Source organism: Echinops telfairi, unplaced genomic scaffold, assembly GCF_000313985.2.
Source record: "Echinops telfairi isolate 266 unplaced genomic scaffold, ASM31398v2 ScPeMD7_443;HRSCAF=831, whole genome shotgun sequence".
In the NCBI taxonomy this organism is placed as follows: Eukaryota; Metazoa; Chordata; class Mammalia; order Afrosoricida; family Tenrecidae; genus Echinops; species Echinops telfairi.
The window spans coordinates 6,153,143-6,174,722 of NW_022104341.1; the positions used below are offsets into that span (position 1 = coordinate 6,153,143).

The 21,580-nt window shown below is 58.0% G+C and overlaps 1 protein-coding gene across 1 annotated transcript; it reads right to left on the reverse strand.

Moving 5' to 3' along the window:
* Window positions 1–5,359: 5,359 nt before the first annotated feature.
* STRIP1 (striatin interacting protein 1) lies at window positions 5,360–21,074 on the reverse strand. Its single transcript, XM_013003778.2, has 20 exons — window positions 20,506–21,074; window positions 19,534–19,608; window positions 19,020–19,154; window positions 18,801–18,921; window positions 18,031–18,099; window positions 16,998–17,104; window positions 16,785–16,912; window positions 15,502–15,684; window positions 15,027–15,244; window positions 14,206–14,271; window positions 14,022–14,085; window positions 11,857–11,928; window positions 11,430–11,504; window positions 11,245–11,342; window positions 9,360–9,486; window positions 9,095–9,195; window positions 8,589–8,655; window positions 8,107–8,211; window positions 7,455–7,659; window positions 5,360–6,695 (listed from the first exon to the last, which is right to left on the reverse strand). The coding sequence occupies exons 1-20, from the start codon at window positions 20,666–20,668 to the stop codon at window positions 6,448–6,450; spliced, it is 2,427 nt and encodes an 808-aa protein (XP_012859232.2). The 5' UTR covers window positions 20,669–21,074; the 3' UTR covers window positions 5,360–6,447.
* Between the last annotated feature and the right edge of the window lie 506 nt (window positions 21,075–21,580).

Genomic DNA, 21,580 nt, shown 5'->3' on the forward strand with positions numbered 1-21,580 from the left:
ACTCAGACTGAGTGGCTCCCCCGCCCCCAACCCCTAGGCAGAGTGGCTGAGCGCTCAGCTCTGGGGTCTTTCTCTTGGGGCAAGGTGGGACTGCCCAGGATCAAGTGGGCTACAGAGCAGTGCCCAGGCCTCAGCCTGGCACAGACTTGGGTTCTGAGCCAAGCTGGTGGGGGGCGGGGGAGGGGGCGGAGACACTGTCTTCCTGGAGTCAGACGCTGCCCAAGTCTGCATTTGCCTGCTCAATCAGAGGGATGGATGGACAGACGGACACCTCGATTGCATCCTCGAGGCCGGAAGGAGGGGAATGCAGACAGGACTGGGTGGAGTGCCTCGTGAAGCCCCCAAACCGATGGAGGGTCACGCTTCACCTCTCCAGGCTGCTCCCTCGGCCCCTGCTCAGGGCTCTCCGGGGGCTGTGCACCAACAGCCCGAGGTCAGCGGTGCCCCTTTCCAGCATACTGCCAGAAACCGCCCCCTGCGGGGTCTCTTCTGGGCTCGGGCCTAGCTGGGCGGTGGAAACACAGGCCACCTCGGTCTCCTCCTTGGATGGTAGTGGTGAGAACAAGCAGATTTCCTCGGGTGCTGAGCCCCTGAGATCGAGACCCCTGTTTTTGTAAAGACCCGTTTGTAAAAGAAACAAACAAAACCCCGTGCTGCCTCATATAGCAATAAAGGTGGCGGTGTTTTCCACCCCAGGCCCCAGGCTGCTTTCAGGTTGGTCTCTGTCCGGGGTCCAGACTGGCCACCAGGCATCGGAGCTCCAGAAGCGGGGCTGAAGTGTGCCCTGCCCAGGCCCCGTCACCTGGCAGGCTGGTGGCTTAGACTGGTGCTGGGGGTCAGGGAGGAGAGCGGGGCCTGGTGCTGGGCCTTGTTGGACGAGGGCGTAAAGACAAGCTTGTGATGGAATTGACCATGGAAGGGATGCTCAGGCACCCCCCAACTCCCCCTCCTGGGCGCCTCTGGAGCGGGGGTGGGGCAGCGCCCTGCTTCCAGACACCCTGGGAGTGTGTCTGAGCTGTGGGGCATGGACGAAAGCCAGGACTCTTTCTTGTGGTTTCTGGGGCTTGCCCGTTCTATCCTTCATCCCCGATTTCTGCCTTATCTCCGCAGCCTACAAGGCAGGAGAAAAACCGGGCTGGGCCCTCCCAGCCTCCCCGCCTCCCAGTAAACACAACCACATTGCTCAGAAGAGCTCAGCCACCCCCACCCGCACCCCTCCCCACCCCACCCCACGCACATCTTTCAGGCCCAGAGACACCCAAGCACAAGGACCTGTCATTCTCTGGGAGGAAGAGCTAACCCGTCAGACCGTTACTGCCCAAGCATTCAGGCCTGGGCTCGCCCCCTGCAACCCTGGTGCGACCCCCAGAGAAAACCAAGTGTTCCCTCCCCTCCGTGGAGGGCCTGGCTTCCTGTCTTTGGTCCCCTCTGCAGAGCACGAGGGAGGGGCCACCAGGTAGCGGGGTGAGGAGGTAGGAGGGTGAGGTATACTCAGCTGCTTCTGCTCACAGACCCTGGCCCAGCGGGTCAGGGGTGGAACCAGGGCTGAGCCACCGCTCTGCTGCCCGTTTCTGCGCCCCGTGAGTGGTCGGGGAAATTGGGTTGTGGTACCCAGATGTTCTGAGAGTCCGCCTCGGTGCTGGTGCCCACGGAGTTCCTCACGTAACCTGGAGCAATGGCGGCCGGAGGGGCGCACGTCTGTCTGCGGAGGCAGCAGAAGTGGGGACCAGGCAGGCGCCAGAACTAAGCAGAACCAAAGAGGGAGGCAGCAAGAGGCAGGGGTGGCAGAGAACAGGAGTGGGCCGGTGGCGGGGAAGGGCACGGGAGGATGGAGGCCAGCGCCTGGCTCCTGTCCAGGGTCATCGCCCACAGCTCATATTTTTCTGTCCCGTGACAGCCAAATGAAGAGAGAGCTGACTTTACAGCCGCCTGCTTCACACGTAATGAATATGAATGGGCATCCCGGAGCCTGTGCCCTGGGATTATCTGTGAGCTGATGGGGCCCCCCTCCGTCTGGGCCGTCCCCGCAGGCCTGTCCCCTGGCTGGGCTACAGACAGCCTTCCCACCTGCTTCCTATTAGTTGGGTTCCCCCCACTCCTCCCTGGGCACCCCCTTCCCCGGAGACAGCGCACCCACCCACCCCTGCCTGCCTGCCCAGAGTCCCCAGGCGCCCCTGCTCCAACCCCACTCCCAGTTTCCCCAAGGCCAGCCTAGAGCTCGGGCCACCTTTCTGGAAAGGGAGCTGACCCACCTAGAAACCCTGCCAGCCTCTGTCTCCCTTTGCTGAGGCCCCCAATGAGGCCTATCCAGAGAAGATTCCAGAGCCCTGAGCCCTGGTGCAGGATGGGGGCCACAGATAGCAGGCTGGGATGGAGGGCCTGAGCCAGGAGGCCTTTGAGTGCAGACTGCCCTTCCTCAGACCGGCAGTGGGAAATGCTTCTCATTAAAAGCCTTCCATCTTCCTCCCCCACCTCCCCAACCACTCACACATCAACCTGAATTACAACCCCAAAGTGCAGACCCTCTGCAGCCCCGGCAGGAACAGAGCCCCAGAGCCTGGTCTGGCCAGACACTGGGCCAGACCAGAGAGCTTCCTTTCCCCAGCAGCAGAGCGAGCACACACCTCAACCCACCCCCAGTCTACTCCACAGCCTCCTGATCCCACCTGGAGGCTCAGAGCACTCAGGAGCCCGCTGCGCCAGAGGGAGCCCCCCAGGCTCCATCCTCCCTGGGCTAGACCAGCAAGTCCCTGCATCATCTCCCTCTCTGCCAGCTGTCTCCCCAGTGTCTGTGAGCTGGAGGGAAGGGCGGGACTGTACCCTCTCCAGCTGGGCGCTCTGGGCACCCAGCACCAGGGCTTGAGGTCATGATGCAGGGCCACTGTCTGAGGACCCCACTGTTCAGATCCAGGAATCAGGCATGGGGGACAGCATGCAAGGCATGGCTCAGATCAGGGTCCGGGCACCTCTCAGCTAGGGACACAGGAAGTAGACGCAAAGCCAGAGATGGGCGGTGGGACGAGGGAGGGTGAGCATGCACACGGAGGAGCTCCAGAAAGTTGGTGGGAGTTTCACCGTCCACTGTCCGTGCACTTCCGGTACCCTCACCCCCAACCCCTATGGGCTTGTCGGTCCATCACCCTCCGTCTTACTCAGCTCCTACACCCACCTGGAGACTTCTCATTGGACCCTTAGCGATGTGGCAGTCGGGGTTTAGAGCTGGCTGAGTCCTCTGTCCCTCCCTCAGTGAGTAAACATCACAGCTGGACCCCTCCAGGTGCCCCACCCCCACCCCCGGGTGGTCTAGAGCCAACAGCCTGAAGCCGACTGTGCCAGGGGCTTCTCTAGCAGCCAGCTCTTTCCAGGGCAGACAGGAAGCTGCTGGTCTCCTGGGAGAGCAGGTAGCAGGTCTGGCAGGGGAAGCTGTAGAGATGCATCAGGCTGAGTCAGAAAACAGAAAGGCAGTGACAAATGCCCAAATAACCCGGAGGGGGCCACATCCAGGGAGCCTGCGAGACTAGGCCAAGCAACGTCCAGCCAGGATGGGTGGCAGGGAGCAGACAGTGAGCACTGTCGAGGGGGCACAGGGTGTCAGTGTGGGCGGGCGGGCAATGACCACGGGGACTGTAGAGTAGAAAGCACCACCTGCTGCCAGCGGCGGCCTGGGTTTGAATCCTGTGTGACCTTGGGCAAGTCTGCTCCCTTTCTGCAGTGCTCTCATTGGCATGGTGGGGAGAGTCATGATTACCTGCCTTCCAGGGGCTCTCAGTGGCTGGCATGTGAGGGCTATGTGCTGTGTGGCGATGTGTGTTCAAGAGGCACTCAGCACAGTGCCGGGCATCCATTAAGTGGGAACCCTGAGCAACTATAGGTTCCCCGATGGCCAGTGGAGGGAAAGAGCGCTGGTCAGGCCTGCTGAGCAGTCATCACTGCTTGACCAGGGCCTCCATGCTCCTGCTCGGGCCCAGGGGAGGCCCTGGTGAGGCACGGGGCTGGGAGCTCCAAGGAAGACTCTGGTACAAACGACTGCTTCCCTTAGTCAATCTGCCACCACCCAGCCTCGGCTGTGCCTGGCCCAGCCCTTGCCAGCCAAGCTCCCTGGCCTGGAGGAAGGGTTCCCACCCCTGGCTCCAGGTCCTTGCAGCGTTGGTACCAGTGCTTCCGTTTAGAGCCTGGGGAAAAAAAAGATGGGGATGTAGGTCTCAACTTCAGGCCAGGCAGGTGCAGAGACCTCAGGCTACAAGGGGCAGTTAAGGTGTGCAAATCCACCTTCCCCTCAGGGAAGCCCCAAGGTCACAACCTTCCTCAGTCCTGACCCCACCTGGCAGGGAGCCCTGGCACACCCAGACCGTGCGAGCTAGAGCCCCGTGTCCAGTGCATGTCACACCAGGGGTGGAAGGTCGGTCAGTCTTGGGGCCTTCCCAGCTCCAGGGCAGTGGCCACAAATGCCTACTGCTGGCTCCTCACCTTTGCCACTCTTCCCAAGCTGGGACTGAGGCCTATTCTGAAGGCCCACCTGGGCAGCCCCCAGAGCAGGCCAGCACTGAGCGGAGTCTGCCCCTGAATACACACCCTTTATAACCAAGAGATCTTGGAGGTGGGAAGACCCCATCCATAGGGTTTACCTTCCAACACTGACAACTCACTGCCTTGGGGCCACACCGACTCAGTGACCTTAGAGGACAGGGAGACTGGCCCTGTGGTGACCTCTTTATGGTAGTGCAAAGCCCTTTCTCAAGGGGAGCAGCTGATGGTTTCAAACTGCTGACTGTGCGGTTAGCATCCCATGTGTACCTGCTACACCAGCAGGTTCCTCTGACCAGCACAGGCTGGGCAGTCTCTGAGGTAGGTGCAAGACAGAGCTGGGCGGAGCCAGAGTGTCCAGGGCCTGAAGCCAAGCTGAATCCCAAGGGGCCTCAAGACGAGCACCTCGCACAGATTTCCTTCTTTCTTCACCGTCACAGGGGCCCCTCCACACTCCCCTTCTTGACGTGGACCTAACTTACCCAGGCGCTGAGTCTCTGTCCCAGCCACCTGCCTCAGTGAGGCCTGAGCAGGTGACTCTGCCCTTGGACCTTGCTCTCTCGAGCAAGGAACCTGGTTTGGGTGAGGTCAGCTCAGGGAAACCCGAGCCTCCTCCTACAGTTACGTCAAACCCAGGGGCTGCAGGCTGCAGGTCACTCCAGTGACCCAGAGTGGGCTAGGCTGGAGCCAACCCAGACTGCTGAGGGGGGCACACCGAAGTCACCGGCACCGCTGTCCAGCCAGTTCCAGCCAGGCCACTTTGGAGAGACAAGTGGGGGACCCCAGCATGCTGGCAGCCCTTTTCTAGAATGGGAAGAGACATTTGGGCAGTGGGTGCTGTTTTTCTTCCTTTTAATGTAAACAGAATACAGAAACACATGGGAGACCCCAACGTCACACAGGAGCACACAGATTTACACCGACACTCCCAGCTCTCGGTCAAACAAGACTGGTTTCTCAGTGTATCTGAGTCAGAACAGGCACAAACTGTCCTCGTTTTGCCTGACTTTACTGCCAGCCAGGAGCCCAGTGGCGCAGCGGTCAAGCTCTCGGCTGCGGGCTGAGCCTGGCGGTTCCAACCCACTGGCCAGCCCCCAGAAGAAAGCTGTGGCAGTGTGCCTCCAGAGCACCTCCAGCCTCGAATCCCAGGGGGCAGCTCGCCCCTCACTTACAGGCTCACTGAACTGGAACTGACTCAAAGACAGGGCCTGGTTTTGCACCTGGTGCAAGGAAAGGCTTGACGATTTAGAAGCTGCCGTGCGCAGCAAAGGAAAGGTGATCACAAGGACTCAGTCATCCAGGTTCAGTGTGAGGGCAGATTTACCTAACATTTCAGGGCAAGTGTGATGTGTCGCTCAGTCAACGTGGTCAGTCACCCGGGCACTGCCCGAGTATAACTACGTGCAAGCCCTTAGCAAGCCAGGGGGGCAAACGGCTGCTCTGGTGAAGGGTGCCGTCTCTCCGTCCCTGACTCTGGAGGCCTCTGCACCTGCTTCTGGAGGCAGCTGACCAGGAGGCTGGGATGACCTCAGAACCCCAGCCTGCCCAGCCCAGAGCAGGGCCAAGGTGCTGGCCTTCTTGTCCTGGCTGGAACTCCTTCTCTGTGACAAGCCAACAGGCCGGATGAGGTCGTCCGTTTCTGGAGGAGTTGGCTCGAGACCCCTAAAATTCCGGTGCAAGGAGAACCCAGCTCACCCTGGGTTTTCCCAGCCTGGGGCTGACTGCGAAACGGGCTGTCACAAGCCGTGTCCAAGAGGGAGATTCCAAGCAGAGAGATGACGGACTGAGTGCTCCTGAGCAGGCACTGGGCACCACGCTGGACGCCCTCCCAGCCACAGCCCGGGCTGGCTCTGGAAGGCAGAGTGGGGCTGCGCTGCCCCCTGGAGGACGGGAGCAGGCTTCACTGCTCAGTCCCATGGAGCCTCACTGCAGCAGCTCCTCCCAGGAAATGGGCTTGGAGAAGACCTCCCTTTCTAGCCAGAGGTCATAGTTCATCTGGAAGTCCTCCGGGAGGTCCACCCGCTGGCCCAGGACACTCTGCAGGCAGTTGTCCACTGGCAGGAAGTCGGGGTTGCTGTGGGCCCGGTCGTAGCGCCGGGCGTTGAAGCGCTCAATGTTGGCCCGCAGGGCGCACTCCTCCGCCTGAAAGTCCCAAGGCCGGGCATCGAGATCTAGGACAAAGCCGGAGGGTGAGGTCAGGAGGCTGGCCCTGGTGGCAGCTCCGTGTGGACGCAGGGCCCCTGTAAGGCCCACCCTCTGCTGCTGGGAGGTGACAGGACAGGCAGGGCTCAGGGAGACTGTGGAGGAGAGCCGGAGGGAGGGGCGAGGCCCAGGCTTTGAGGAAGAGCAGACGAATGACCCAGAGGAGCAAGCACTGCAGACACCACCGGCCATTCCTCCATTTGTGCCTGACCACTCGTCTGAGGGGACACAGATGACACTGGCACTGCCCCTGCAGGCCCAGTCTCGCAGGCCGTGGGTGTGGGTACAGCCAGCAGGCCATGGTGCGCTTTGCCCAGACTGTGTGCTTGGGCACACAGGGCGGGACTCGTGTACCCAGAGTAGGAAGGAGTGCACAGCGGGGTGCGGCCACAGAGGGCTCTGTACCCAGAGGCCCAGAGAAGGACACAGCATGGTGAGCGGGCAGGAGCTCCACGGGCCCCCAGCACTGGGCTTGGCTGGGGCAGGTCACGAGATGGTACAGGTCACAGACAATGTGGTGTGGATCACACGCCTCACTCAAGAGACGCCCCCAAACCAAACCCACTACATCTTGACCCTGCAGGACAGAGCAGAGCTGTGGGTCTTCATGGGAGCAGAAGCGGCCACATGCCACCCAGCCGGTGGGTCTGGACCCTATGCTCAGCCCACAGCAGCCCCGGGGCTCTCCTCATGTGAAGGTGCCCCCTGGTGGCCGTGCGCAGCCTCACCGTTGCCGTAGGCCCAGTCGTCGTTCAGCCGGTGCCGCACCTTCTGGTAGATGGCCGACATGGTCTTCATGTTGCTCTTCCGCCACTGCCGCCCCAGGTACTTGGTCTGCACCTTGAGCAGCTTCAGCACGTACAGCTGCATCATGGCTTGTTTCACCTTCAGGGCCCGCTTCAGGATGGGGGCCGACTTGAACACCACCAGCATCTGGGGGGGGGATGGGGCAGCCCTCAGTGGGGCAGAAACGACCGGATACCTCCACACTGCCGCTCCACTGTCCCTGGGCCACAGGCACTGCCCAGTTCTCCTACACCAAGGGGTTTCCTGGGACCTGGAACTGCCCCGTCCAAACCTCCTCCAGGTGTGGAGTGATGACCCCTGAAGCACTCCTGTGTATGGGGTTCAGAGGCCTCCACACACCCAGCTGTGGTAGCAATGGGAGTAGAGAGGAGGCAGAAACCATCTTCAATGGGGACTTGGTTTGTCTCCCCTGTGAGCCTGTGGCTCAATTCATCAGGGAGCAAGGGCACACTGTAGGAAACCGAGGGGAGAGGACGTGGACGCAGTGCCAGTCCACCTGGAGGACCCTGCTTATGGCTTGGAGGTCGTGGCGAGCTCCAAGTCGCCTGCATGCTGACCCGCCCGCTGACTCACCATCGTCCTGGAATGCTTCCACTTGGTCAGCTTGTTCAGGATCCGAAGCAGATTGATGCAGGAATAGAGGTTCCTCCAGCAAAACAGGTTGCTGTCCCCTGCTTCCTGTGGGCAGGCCAGGGGGGTCACAACCTCACAGGTGTCAGCAGTCCCCATTCAACCACCCAGCCTCTCCTGGTACCCAGTGGGGAGTGTACCCCAGAAGCTGGTGTCAAGGAGGGAATGCCTAACATTTTCCTGTGGGAAACCTAGACTGTGATTCGTGGGGGCTCCGGGAGCCTTAGGGTGTGGTCCCACAGGAGTCCACCGTGAGGAGACATGAAGCGACTCAATAGAGTGGGCTCTAAGGCAGCAGACCTTAGCGGACCCAGATCTGGCAGCCCTGCCAGGTCCTGCCCACAGCCTTTCTACGCAACAGCAGTTCTCTAAAAGACAGCACCCACAGCTCCGTGGAGGAGACCCTGGCCAAGGGCACCACTCACCAGGCTCTCAGCGGTCAGCTCTGGCAGCTCATGCACCACGCAGTGGGGGTAGTCCAGGACCGAGATGCTGCAGAAGGCAGGGGACCGGCAAGGGCTGCCATCAGCACAACTCCAGCACAGCCCTGGGGCTGGCGGGGCAGCAGGGACTGGACTGGCTCCTGCCTCACCCCCTGCACTTGTTGGGCAGATGTAGGAATCTACTCTGCCCGTGCACATGCGTGCGCACACGCACACACACCTGCCAACTAACCCCAGCACACCTAGAGGTAATCTGCTTTCCCCACAGTCCTGAATCTGGGGCTGGAATCTGCAGCCCTCACCCCAGGCTGGGGGGCAGCCCACCGATGAGCAGGGGGGAGGGGGCTGAGTTGGACAGCCGGGAGAGCAGGCACCCCCAGACCCCCATGGCAGAAAGCCTTGTGCTAGCTGGGAGGTGCTGATGGGCCCTCTGGACGAGGCAGATCAAGCTCACGGCTTTCTGGTCACTGGTCACTGGCCCCGAGCACCTGTTCTTGGCCGTGATATAGGACATGATGTTTTGATTGAAGAACTTAAGGATCAGAGGGATACAGTTGGCAAACACCAGGTGCTGAGCCATGTACTCAAACTGGAAGAGAAAACAGGCGTGAGCTGCAGGGGACACCACCACCACCCTTCTCTCCTAGACGGGGAGCGTGGCTCCGACATCCCCAAAGCACGCAGGGAGGGTTGAAGGGCCTGGGCCCCTGCTCCACCACCCAGCAGACAGGGAGGCTGACTGCGGGTAGGTACCTGATAGATGTGGTTCAGCTTGAAGTGCTTGAGCAGCAGTAGCAGGACAGCAGAGATGGCCTTGACAATGACTTCCTTGTGGCGGTTCACATCCACCCCCAGCTTCATGCTCTGCAGCACGGTGGTGCTGGCAAAGCAAGGCCCAGGGTTAGCCACTTGTGTGTGGGTGCCAGCCGGGTTCCCCAGGAGACAGAGTCCGGATACTTGGCTGGTCCAAGGCTTCCTCCCCACCCTCACCCTGGACACCTCAGAGGCCCAGGCCCAGGCACTGCTCTCCTTAAAGCAAGTCAGCTGGGCACGTGATTGCTCCCCATAATGCCACACGCATTCCCTGCTTGCCCTCCCAAAATGCACTTTGCCTTCTCCAGGTCCCTGTCCAAAGCTCCTGCCACCTTATAAGCCACCTCCCCACAGACAGTGCGTGTTCTGTGGAACACCAGAGCACAGAGGTCTCACAGAACGAAGGAAAGATGGGGCTGTGAGTCAGTAAGTCCTGGAAGCCTTGAGCTCAAGAAAGCTCACCAAGTGTGGGAAACTGACACTGAGACACTGACGAGGACTCTCTCCCCTAACTCATAACAGAGGGAATTTGGAAGCTGGGATTCCACTTTGGTTAAGTTAGAGGTAAAGTTCAAGTACAGTAACCTGCTTTAAGTATCATTCCCACAGATTCCCCCTCTAACAGCCATGCTGCCTTAAAGCGAGCACATGGTTGATTCTATCTCCCTGTAGAAGCAGACGTCCTTTTGCTCGCTCTTCCCGCTGTGTCACCCAACCCCACTCATACCTTCCCCCAATGCAGGTAATAGGTTTCCTCACCTGTGAGCTCAAGGACCTTAATGTAGATGCCACCCACCTTACGCTGCATGTAACTACTCAATATACATGTCTTATGCCTACCTATCAACATCCCAAGACAGTAACGGTTCTCTCTCAATTCTCCCAGTTCCGCGTGGTCCATCAAGAAGAGCTGATAAAATGTGTCTGACTCCTCTGTTGTATTCTCTCTCTCCTATCTTTCCTATCCTCTACGACTTCACGACAATCTTTATATATCATTGCCATACATTTACGCTTTCTGGCCCTTCGGGTGCTGGAGGCAGGTTTCCTCTGACGACCAAGTCTCTTCACCCGGGACTTGCCATGCTAGGTCAGAGCATGCTTATGTGAGTCTGGGGCTTCAGATGAAGCTCCCTTGGCATTGGCCCAGCCGGCTCTCTCCCCTCCCTGAGCCCTCCCTGCTGGCGGCCTGGAGCGCTGCTCGCTGGCAGCTCCCCCGGGGAGCTTGGCTGAGTGAGGCGCTAGTGGCAGGCAGGCAGGAACCAGGTCAAGGCCTGAGCCCTTGTCAAAGCAGAACACCATCTCAGCTGCGCTCCTGTCAGAGAGACGAGCTCAGGGCCGCAGGGATGAAGAGCCCCCGGGACTTCCACTGATCACTGGAGCCACACACAGGCTGATGCCTGCCAGCTCCTGACAGGCATGGACGAATGGCCACCCCGCTCAGCCCTTGGCAAGCACTTCCGAACCTGCAGCCCACCTCCTTGTCCTGCATGTCCCCATCCCCTTCGCAGCTTACAGAGCCAAGTCTGAAAGGGCCGAGTTTGCCTCCCTTGATCTACGGAGGAGAGGTGCCTTTCCTCACTTAGCTCCAGCCGCACGGGAGCAGAGACGACACCAGAACCCAGACCAAGTGGCCTGGGTCATCTCTCCAGCCAGTACACATGCTCAGTCCCTTCATGTTGCCTTTTCTGAGCCAGGAAAACCCTCAACCTAACCTTCAGACAAGTCAGGCCAAAAAGAGAGACGAAAAACCAACCTAGCAAACCAGGGGACCAAGAGGAACACAGTACCCATGCCCCGCCCTGTTCCCAGGAGCGACACTCACGGCATCTCCTCAGGAAGGACATCCGCCAGGATGTTGATGGAGTCGGTTTTGGCCTTGGAGGTGGGCGCAGCGGCCAGCAGGATTTTCAACAAGGCGATCTGGGGAAGAGCAGCCCACTGAGCCCTCCCCGGCTCAAAGGAGGCAGACGCGGTGGGGAGGTGCTCCTCCTGCCTGGAGGGACTCACCATGTACTGAGGCAGGCTGGGGAGCAGGCCTTGGTAGAGGGTTTCTGCAGGAACCGGCTCCACTTCCTCTTCTCCCTGTAACCCACACCCCCGCAGCTGATGGCCAGTGAGCCAGCAGGCTGGAGGGGACGCTGTGAAGTACCAGGTGAATAAGGATGCTAATGACCAGGACAGCAACCCAAGCACACATAACATGCCAGGCTCTGTGCTAAGCTAGCTGCTGTAGGGGCACATGCCTCCACGTTTATAGATGAGGAAACGAATGAATAGTCAGCAGCTCGCCTGTCACTGGCCTGGGGAATGGTGAGACCCTAACTCAGAGGCAGGGGACCAGCTCAGAGTCGGGGCTCTTAGCCCCTTAGCTCACCACGGGTGAGCTTCTGGAGGGCAGCGTTTGGGCTCTGTAGCTGGGCAAGGCCCCACTCACCCCGGAGAGAGGCGAGCGCAGGTACTCCTCCTCCATCTGTGCCTGGACCTCTGCAATCGATGTGTACTTGTGCTAGAGGGGAGCAGAAAGTGGGCAATGGAGAGCACCTCTCCTCTCTGGCCAGCCTCCCCGCACCCCCGAGGCCTGGAAAAGCCCCCAAACAATGCACTCCAAACCCAGTCACCACAAAGAAAACCCTATACCCCAAAGGTCTTTCTCAGAGGACTCTCAGACCAGCCGCAAGGTGCTCCCACTCAGAAGCAGAGCAGGAAGGCAGGCCACAGGTGAGAATGGTGACCTAGAGGAGGGAAGGGGCTTCCGGACAAGTTGATGAGGGGTGGTCTGCAGCCGTTAGGGAGTACGTCAACTAGATACTTCTCAGTGAGAATGGGCGGAGCCCAACCTATCCATTGCTCAGCAGCCTGCCGACACCTCAAGGGTGTCCTAAGACTCAAGAGCAAGAGCACACAGAATCAAATCCTCTTCGGCCCTTTGCCAGACCTAGACCTTGTGTCTGGTGCCTCCATCTCCTGCTGCGTCGGCCATCAGTCCCAGGAGACACTATAAGGCTACTGACTAGTGGATTCATTGGGTTGACTTCAGACCAGTCTGTGCCCCCTGCTGTGTCTGCTTGGTCACCCTGCTGCTTCCTGTTCATCAGCTTCCATGAGTCAGAAGCAGCCTACCCTGAACCAGATTGGACTTGGCCATTTCTGTTACTGTGTATGCCATTTCTTGATATAAACAGTTTTGTTTTGCAATGCATTTTAATTTTTTATTTTTTCTGTGTTAAACCTTCCATTTTTTGTCCTCCTACCCCCCTATCCTCCTACCCCCCTCCCTCCCCTCTCCCCGGTCCCACTCCCATCCTTGGCCTCTTCCTAGTCATCAAGTCTTGTCTATTGGTATATACACCACATTCCTTCTTTTTCGCTTTTCCTTACAGTAACGATGATACTAAATGTCTATCTTTGTAAGATTGACTGAGCTTGCGAAGCATAACGTTCTCTGGTTTTGTCCATGTCTTAAGGGTTTAAGAGAGTTATCATTGCCACTATTTTTTCAATTGATGCATCCAATTCCATAGCATGAACGCACCAGCGCTTGCTGACCCATTCCTCTTTAGTTGGGGTTGTTGGTTGTTTTCACGTGTTTGCTGTTGCGGAAATTGCTGCAATACACAGGTGTACATATCTGTTCGTGTTATGTTATTTCTTCAGAGACTGCTGGTTCATAAGGTACTTGGATTTGCATTTGTTTAAGGATATTCCATACTGATTGTACAACTCTATTGTCCCATCAGCAATGTAAGGGCGTTCATCTCTCCACATCCTCTCCAGCATTTCTTATTTCCTGTTTTACTGAATTTTTCGAAAGGTGTCTGTGTGAGATATTATCTCATTGTTGTTTTAATTTGTATTTCTCTTATTGCAAATGATCACGAACATTTCATCATATAGTTGTCGGCCACCTGGATGCCGTCTTTGGGAAATTGCCTATTCATGTCTTATGCCTCAGTTTCTTCAGATTGCTTGTGACAGGAAGGGCCCACTGCTCAAAGGAAGCCAGGTCAACCACCTGCTGTCCGCGGGCACGGGTGCCAGACAGAGCGACCACACGGAGTCGTGTTCTTCCTCCTCGCCGTCCGGCCGGCTTCTGTGTGAAACCCATCGACAGGCACACCAGCGGACTCTGAGGCCTCACGCGCTTTACGCATCAGCGTTGCTCTTCCAGCCCCTGGCGGTCCCTAAGGAGCATGTGCCGAGGCTGCTCCCCACAGCTGAGAGCCCGGCGAGAGGCAGGAGCAGACCCCAACCCTACGCATCCAAGGCCCAGCCCTCGGCCGGAAGCTAGCGATGGCATTTCCCTCCACACTCGCCTCCTCCTCTACTTCCTCTGGGCATGTGGGTTAGGAAGGAGAAGGGAAGGCTACTCAGAGGGCCCTGAAAACCCCAGCAACTGCCCGCTCGTAGGTCATTAGAGAAGACCAGGGAGTCCAAGCACAAGTTCAGCTCTGACCAGCACAGCTGACAAAGGCCTGTTGTCCAAGTGGCGAAGGCCCTGCTGCTCCTGCCCGCCTCCCAATTCAGACTGCTCCCTGCGGGTTGGGCTCACTTCCCCCACTTGGGACCAAATGAGGCCACAGCTCCCCCAGAGCCACTCACCTGCCTCAGCGTCTTGATGCTTTCGTGGATCGGCCTGGGCAGCCCCACCACGGTGCTCGTGTCGCTGGAGAACAAAGAGGCCTTGCGTTAAGCCCAGCGCCGGCTCGTCTGGTCCCCACACGGCAAAGGCCAGCCGAGGAGCTTCCTGCCGCCACCCTGCCAGAACAGCTCAAATGGCGCTCACCTGCCGAGGGTGTAGCCTATGAACTTGCTGCGGCTGGACTCGAGGAACATCTCAATGTCCTTCTCTCTGCCAGAGAAAGCACGGGCATGTGTGGTCAGCGGGGCCTCAAGGTGGCAGGGCTAAGAGAAGCCTCGCCTTCCAAAACGGGGAAGCCAGGGGAAGAGAAAATCCCCACAACTGGTTTTCTTTTGGGAGGGGAAAAAGAGTAAACACTGTAACCTTCACTATTTCAATGACCGTCTATAATTTTTTTTTTTTTGGAATTCTGTTTGAGTTTATTTCTAAGATTGAAGGCATACATCAAGCTTAAAAAAGCTTACTTGAGACTTCGTCTCTGTATAAACATTTTTCTAACAATCAGAGCTATAAATGGGCTGGCTGTGCCATCCTGTTTCAAACAATCGGATGTTTCCCAATCACCTGTTTGGGGTCCTTGTCACAGGTGGCTGAACACTGGGAGGATGGCTTCCTTGCATTGGCATGTCACCCACTTTCAAGCAGATACCATTCACAGGACTCTGGATACCTTTCCGCCCACGGGCTCTCCCACACTGAGCACAGATCAGGGCTGTCTGACGGGAACTCCGCCGAGGAGAGCACGCTCTGCTAAATACCCTTGGGTTCCTTTTCCACACTGGCCTTCCCTAGCGTCCTGTCTGCTCAGGGCTCAGGCACCCCCGAGGCCAGCCGCAGAGGTCCGGGCCGGAGCCTCGTCTAGTGTCTGTGTATGTGGCGGGGGTTGGGGGTGGGTGCGGGGGGGTTGGGGGGGTTGTGCTCTCTGGAGTCAGGAGCTAAGAGTGTTCCAGAAGTCGGAGACTCACCTGACCTTGGGGGCCCAAGGGAGCCCCTTGGGGCAGGTCAGCCGGTCAGTCTGGGGGTGCTGCAGCGGGGGAGGCATCACCTCATCCCGCTCCAGAGGGAAGGTCTCCCCCTCCAGAGTGCTGTCCTCATCATTCTCCTCCTCCTCCTCCCGGGCGTCGTCGGCCTTGTAGGGGTCCCGCTCATTGAAGGCATCCAGGTTGTCCTGCTTGATCAGCGCCTGAAAGCAGACGGGACGGAGCTGACAGCAGAGGAGGAGATGCCACCAGGAACGGAGGGCACTAAGGCAGTGGGAGGCCAGAGAGGGGACCAAATCAGAACTGGGTCTTGTCCCTGTCTCTCAAAGGTCCCACTCATCCTAAACACTAGACCCTGGTTGGGGACCAAGGGGTGGCCCTTATTACTAGCTCATCAGCGAGGATTCTGCACCATCCATCTCCCCAGGGGGCATGGGGCTCAGGGCCATGGTCGCCTCACCTTGTGCTCCCGGCGGCCCCGCCGCTGCTGCTGCTCTATGAGGTCGGAGGCGGAGGCTGGTGGCGAGGCGGCCCTCATGCTGCGGATCACGGTGATGCTGTCCTCAGGCAGCGGGGGCAGGCCCAGGGCAGAGCGCTTCTCAGCCTTCATGCTCTGCAGCTCCTCAAAGCCACCCAGCGTGCACTGCATGGCGGCCAGGACGCAGAGCCAGGGTCAGCGAGGCCACACGAAAACACACGGCCGCTCCCTGAACCCCAGAACAGGCTCACGACCCTGTAAGTGCCAACAACTGCTACACCAGGGACTCAACCCACCTCAACGAATTCTGGGACCTCTGCACGGGGGAGCAGGAAAGGCAGCACGGAAGGGGGAGGAATGCAGGCTGACTTAACCAAGGCCGATACGCTTGACTCTATGTATGACCTAACAGTCCATTAAAAACCAAACAAACACTTCTTAGGTAAAAACAAACTTCCAGGTTTCTAGAAAAGTATATTTTACGTCCTGGTATATTTCTTATCTCAACCAGTCTTCCAAGAGCAAATTGGAAATACTTTGTTGCATGCTCAAATTTTACGAGAGACGGCTTCTTCAGAAACTGTCTGGAAGCCCAAACTAGCACCGGGCAGTTGTTGCCAGCTGCTCGCTTTCCTGGTTGCAGAACCTGGCAGCGGTCCTCTCTCTCGGCCTTCAGCAAGGCTTGAGGCTTCATGACAAATAGGATGCAGGGCCAAGATAAACCAAGCAGGTGGCTCTTAGTAGGCTCTTCAACCACCGAGCCCTCGGGTGCTGAGCTGGCCCAGTCTGACAGGAGTGGGGAGCATGAGCCCCACTTGCTTCCCAAGCCGCTGTTTCTGATGGGAGAATGGACCGTCCCCCTGGTACCCACGGCCTCCCCAGCCAGACCCCAAGTCCAGATTCCTGTCACCCCCCGAGGAATGTGAAGGCTAGCTCAGGACTCACACTGCTTCCTTCCTCTGACAGCGAGGCCCCAATTATACTAGCTCTAATTTCAACCAATTTGGCCTCAACTCCCTTTAGCAACTCCAGGGTCAGGAGTCACTTCCTGAGTGGCAGCCTGGTCTGGGGAGCAGCTGCTCTGTGAGGGACTGGAGCCTGGGAGCCCCCACCGGCTGCTCAAGGAGCAAGCACCCTGCGGCTCAGCCTTTCCATTTACACAAACCCACTGCTCAGGGAGGTGTGAGAGGGGAAAAGGTAAGGGTGATGGATGTAACAGCCAGAGCAGGCCCCGCCCCGAGCCGAGCCCCCTCTGAGGCGCTCACCAGCACCGTCTTCCAGAGCAGCAAGAGGACCTTCTTCATGGGGAAGTGAGGCGCATGGCCGCTGCAAAACTTGGTGACCATCCCGAACAGCATGATGGCGAAGGGCTCGTTGTTGTACAGCGGGGAGCCTAGAGGTGACACAGAGGCAGGAGGGCCATGGGCAAGAACAGGATACCCCAAGCCCCGGAGCCTCCGGCCGGCCCAGCATCCTACCCAGCTCAGCCCTGAAGGTCTGCCGCATGGCCCTCCACTCAGCCTTGTCGCCCTCACACTCCTGGTGAACTGTCTCCACGGTCAGGTACATGATGTTGAGCAGGACCCTGGGGACAAGAGCCAGCTCATCAGGGCCGTATGGGGGACCAAGGACTCGCCCCTCCCTCCCACCCGTTCCTCAGAGGGCTGCGTGGCGGGGAAGGCTGGAGCTGGGGAGGAGGACAGAAGGAAGAGCGGCAGGATCCGTGCATCTCAGATGAAAGGTCTGTTTAAGGCTATCTCTCCCGGGCTGCCTTCTCAGGGTCACAAGATTGAGGCTAGGCTCCAACCGTACAATTTTGCATCTCCAGAGCCTAGCAAGGTGCCGGCACAAAAAATTAAAACCAAACTCAATGCGGCCCCACAAAACAGGGGAGAACTGTGCCTATGGGTACAAGACGGGAACTCTGCACAGGACGAGAAAGCCCTTTCTCCTGAGGAGCAGCTGGGGGTTTCCAACTGCTGACCTGTGGCTGGCTGCCCACTGCTTCAGCACTATCCCACCAGGACAGAGCTACTTAATCCCTGGCTGCTGAGTGAATGAGCGAGAGCGAGAAGAGCCAAACGCACTCACTGCCGGACATTCCCTGGGATACGAACAGCACCGAGGGGGTGTGAGCCGTGGAAGTGGGTGTCTGTCAGACCTCAGCTCGTAGTTATGTACCAACAGGGACAGAGGGCAGGGACAGAGTTAATCTCCGTGGAGTGGCAGTCAGGAAGGGGTGACACTCAAGGACCTTAATTACAGTAAAGTACAGAGCACCCAACCCTGGAGTCGGGAAGCTTCCCAATCCATGGGAGGACGCTGGTTTGGACAGAAGTGGGGTGAACCAGGGTTCTTCCTTTGGGGGACTCCGCCCAGCATCTCACCTATGGAGCAGCTTCAGCATGGCCTACTCATCCCTCACTGCCACAGCATGCCACGCAACACACGCACACATATGCTCACAGGCACACCCTGGTTCAGCATCCTGCCGCATCTCCCAGGCCTCACCTCAGGTCTGTGCTGTCAGCCAGGGAGATGGCAGGCTTCCTCACGGCACTGCTGCAGGCGGCGCTGTTGCTGCAGGGAGGAACTGTGCATCAGCCCTCAGCCAGGAGAGAGAGGAGGACTCGCTGGACAAGGGCTGCCCAGTGGAGGTACTTCAAAGAGTTCATGGGAAACGGATTCAAGGATGACTGTGGTGGCACTTCCCCATGAACCTCAGAGTGCACAGAGGCTGAAGAACACACAAGTAAGAACAGGGGCCTCCCCACATGGTCAAGGGGCATTTCCTATCCATGCCCTCGGGCAAGTCACCTCACCTCACCTCTCTGGGTCTGTCCCTCCTCCACAAAATGGGGTGCTAACAATCTCTAGGCCCACAGTAGATGCAACACCCCTAGAAGGACGCCTGCATGTGATGAGGACTCGGGCGTGCTTAGCAGGTGGTACCCTCAGGCAAGCAGCAGCTGACCTGTCCACCTGACGAAGAGCCAGAGCTAACACAAGGCTGGTGCTGGCTCTGCTCAGCCCGTGTCAGGCGTGGGCCTGGCTCATGCTGAGGGAACATGGAGGCTCAGAGGAGAGTTCAAACTCAAGGCCTCCATTTGCGGCAGGCCTGCCTGCCTCCACAGTCAAGGTCTCGGGGAGCAACTTCCCCCACTCTCCAGCCCTGGAGCTCAGAACAGGACCAGCCCTCCATCCAGGGCAGCGCATCTCATCCAGCGGGTCTGCCCTGCCAGCTCCACCCCCTGCCTCCTCGGCCCCCGAGCAGAACTCACTCGATTTCCATGTTCAGGAGCTCCACCAGTGCGTTGAAGGTGCCCACTTCCAGGAGCAGGAAGATGTTGTAGCGCATCCAGAACTGCACCTGCGCCTCCGAGCTACACTCCCCAAAGGTGCCTGGAAGCACAGGGCAGAGCTTGCCGGCCCTCCCGCCTTGGCCTGGGCCAGGCAGCTGGCTGAGGTGTCAGGGACCCCAGGGGACGTCCACTCAGTACCTTGAGCAACATAGAGAATTGCCCGGGCGACCTTGAGCCTCTTCTCCCTGGCAGTGACTTCCAAGCCATCCAGGAGCCTCATGGCATGGGTCCGGTGCTGGTTGGTGTCCAGCTCAGTCCACTTCTTGTCCGTCACTGCAGGGTGAGAGAGCCGTTACTCCTATACCCAGAAAAGCCCTCACCAGGGAATGACACAGTGCTAGCCCCCAAACCCAGGCCTGCCAAAGGACCAGACGGCTCAAAAGACTCGTGGCTTCTGGGCTAAGGCATGATGTCCTATTGTCTGTCCAGACGGGAGTACTGGCATTTGGAGTACAATTTTAAGTAGGCAGTTTTATTCCCATGCCTCCCTCCCCCTCCACCCCATTCATTCTGACAAGCCCCCACCAGCGTGCCCTCTCTCCATGCCCCATCAGGCCTTGCACAATCATGGCTCAGCAGGCCACTTGGCTAAGTCAGAGAAAGCCAGCAAGCCAGCTCACTCGAGTGGTGCCAGGTGGGGAGCCCATCTCACCGTGGATTCGGAAGTCCTCCTCAAAGCATTTTCTATTCAGCAGGAACTCGGGCCCTTCCGTGTAGCTGTACAGCTCTGTTAGGAACAAAGGCCCCTCACTGTGAGCCCATCCCACGCCCCACACCCAGCATGGGCCAGGCACGTCCTTCCTCACCCACTCCAGCGGCCCTGATGGCCGAGGACCCCAGTGCTCTGCCATGCGGTGCGTGGCCCGCAGCTGAGAGCTGAAGTGTAAGCTACAAGAAACCCCGGGACCCTGCAGCTGAGGCTGACGGGCAACGTCCTGTGTGAGCAGGCTTTAACAAGGGGTCGGGAAACCCCCTAGCCTTTCATTCCATTGTTCTGACCACATTTTGAAGCCCCTCACATGAGGCCTGTTCTGTGGGGCTCGCGAACAGCCCAGGCTGGCCTCGAGCAGGGACAGGGATGTGAGGTGCAACCGCAGGGCTGACTGCATGTCTGGTGAACCTCTACTGAGGAGAGGCACTGATGGCGGGGTGGGGGGAATGGGACACAGCAGCAGCTGTCCCCAGAAAAGCTCCCTACAAAGGGCAGAGCAACCGAAGTCACGAGATACTAAGTAACTCCTATGTTTTATATACATAACATTGTCATTCTCTTTGCCATCAGCTGATGCTGACTCGGAATGACCCTATAGGACAGGACATAACTGCCCCTGTGGGTTTCCAAGACAGTAATGTTTTATGGGAGCGGAAAGCCCCGTCTTCCTTCCACTGAGCAGTTAGTTGGTGGTTTCAAACTGCTGGCCTTGCAGTTACCTGCCCAATGTGTAACCATTAGAACTGATAAAAAGGTAAAGGGAAAAAAATAGCCCGCCCAAGGCATAACCACTAGGAGTAATTAAAGGGAAAAAATTAAACACATATATAGTCACAGTTTCAATTTTCTGAAAAAAATTTTTAAATTAAAAAGGCTTCTCCATTCCCAAGGTATAAGAAGTTAGTACTTTACCAGAGAGCTCTGCGGCCCACTTGTCTGTGTCGGCATACTCAAAATCCAGGTCCGGGGACTCAGAATAGCCCTGCGGAGGACAGGGGAGAGCTTTCTGCACAAGATTAACCAACCCCGGCGTTTTAAGGGGGTAACCCCATGCTGCAACATTACAAGCCACCATGGCCTCGACTCGGCTGATCAAGTACTGAGACCCACAGCCGCACTCGGGTCAGGGCTGTGCTCCACAGGGCGGGCAGGGGCTGTGTGTTCAGAAGGAGAATGCCAGGCCTTTCTGCCTGGCACCTCAGTCAACCTGAATCTTCAACGTTTCAGTCCGGAGCCCGCACATGACATCACAGGGACCCCCACACACACCCCAGGACACCCTTGCAGAGCTCCTCCATGACAGGTCCCAAACAGGCACAGGCACATTCCGCTGCCCCACACATTTCTTGAAGCCCTCTTACACCTTTCCTTTAAAGCACACTTAATTATTTTTCATCCAAGGCTTTTTTTTACAGTGTCATTTTGTTTAGTGTTCGTCTCTCATGAACCACCATCAAGCCGATTCTGACTCTAAAGGACAGGGTTTTCGAGACTGTAACTCTTTACAGAAGCAGAAAGCCTCCTCTAATGGTTTCAACTGCTGACCTTGCACTTAGCAGCCCAATAAGTAGCACACCATGCCACCAGGGCTCCTCCCTAGGAATCTGTAAATTCCTTGAGCGCAGGACACGGTCTGTTTTGGGCACCAATGACCTCACAGTGCCCGGCAGAGAACCTGGCAGGGCTGTGGTTATGAACCAGTAAGTACTGGTGGGATGAGTGAACAAAACGCTCTCTGTCTTGGGGTGCTGGGCGCCCGGCTGGCTCACTTCTTTCTGGTTACGGGGCTGGCGGCAGCAGCTCAGGACAGTGGGCCCTGCCGCCTCAGCTGCCCCTTTCTCCAGTTGCAGCGGAGAACTGACAGATGGAAAAGGCACTGCAGCACAGAATGGCTTTCCTCCCACCCACACCACACTGGGAGGTAGTCTTTGTACTGTTGGGGACCGGTGCTGCCTGAACACACACCATTTGGGGTTATCGGTCATAC

Excerpts from the sequence above, each read along its gene's own strand:
- STRIP1 (XM_013003778.2), bottom strand. The coding sequence starts at position 20,668 with ATGGTGGCTTGTAATGTTGCAGCATGGGGTTACCCCCTTAAAACGCCG. Across the intron at positions 19,609-20,505 it reads GTGGGCCGCAGAGCTCTCTG|AGCTGTACAGCTACACGGAA; the intron begins GTAAAGTACTAA and ends TGTTCCTAACAG. Across the intron at positions 9,487-11,244 it reads GTCCTTCCTGAGGAGATGCC|CACCACCGTGCTGCAGAGCA; the intron begins GTGAGTGTCGCT and ends TTGCTTTGCCAG.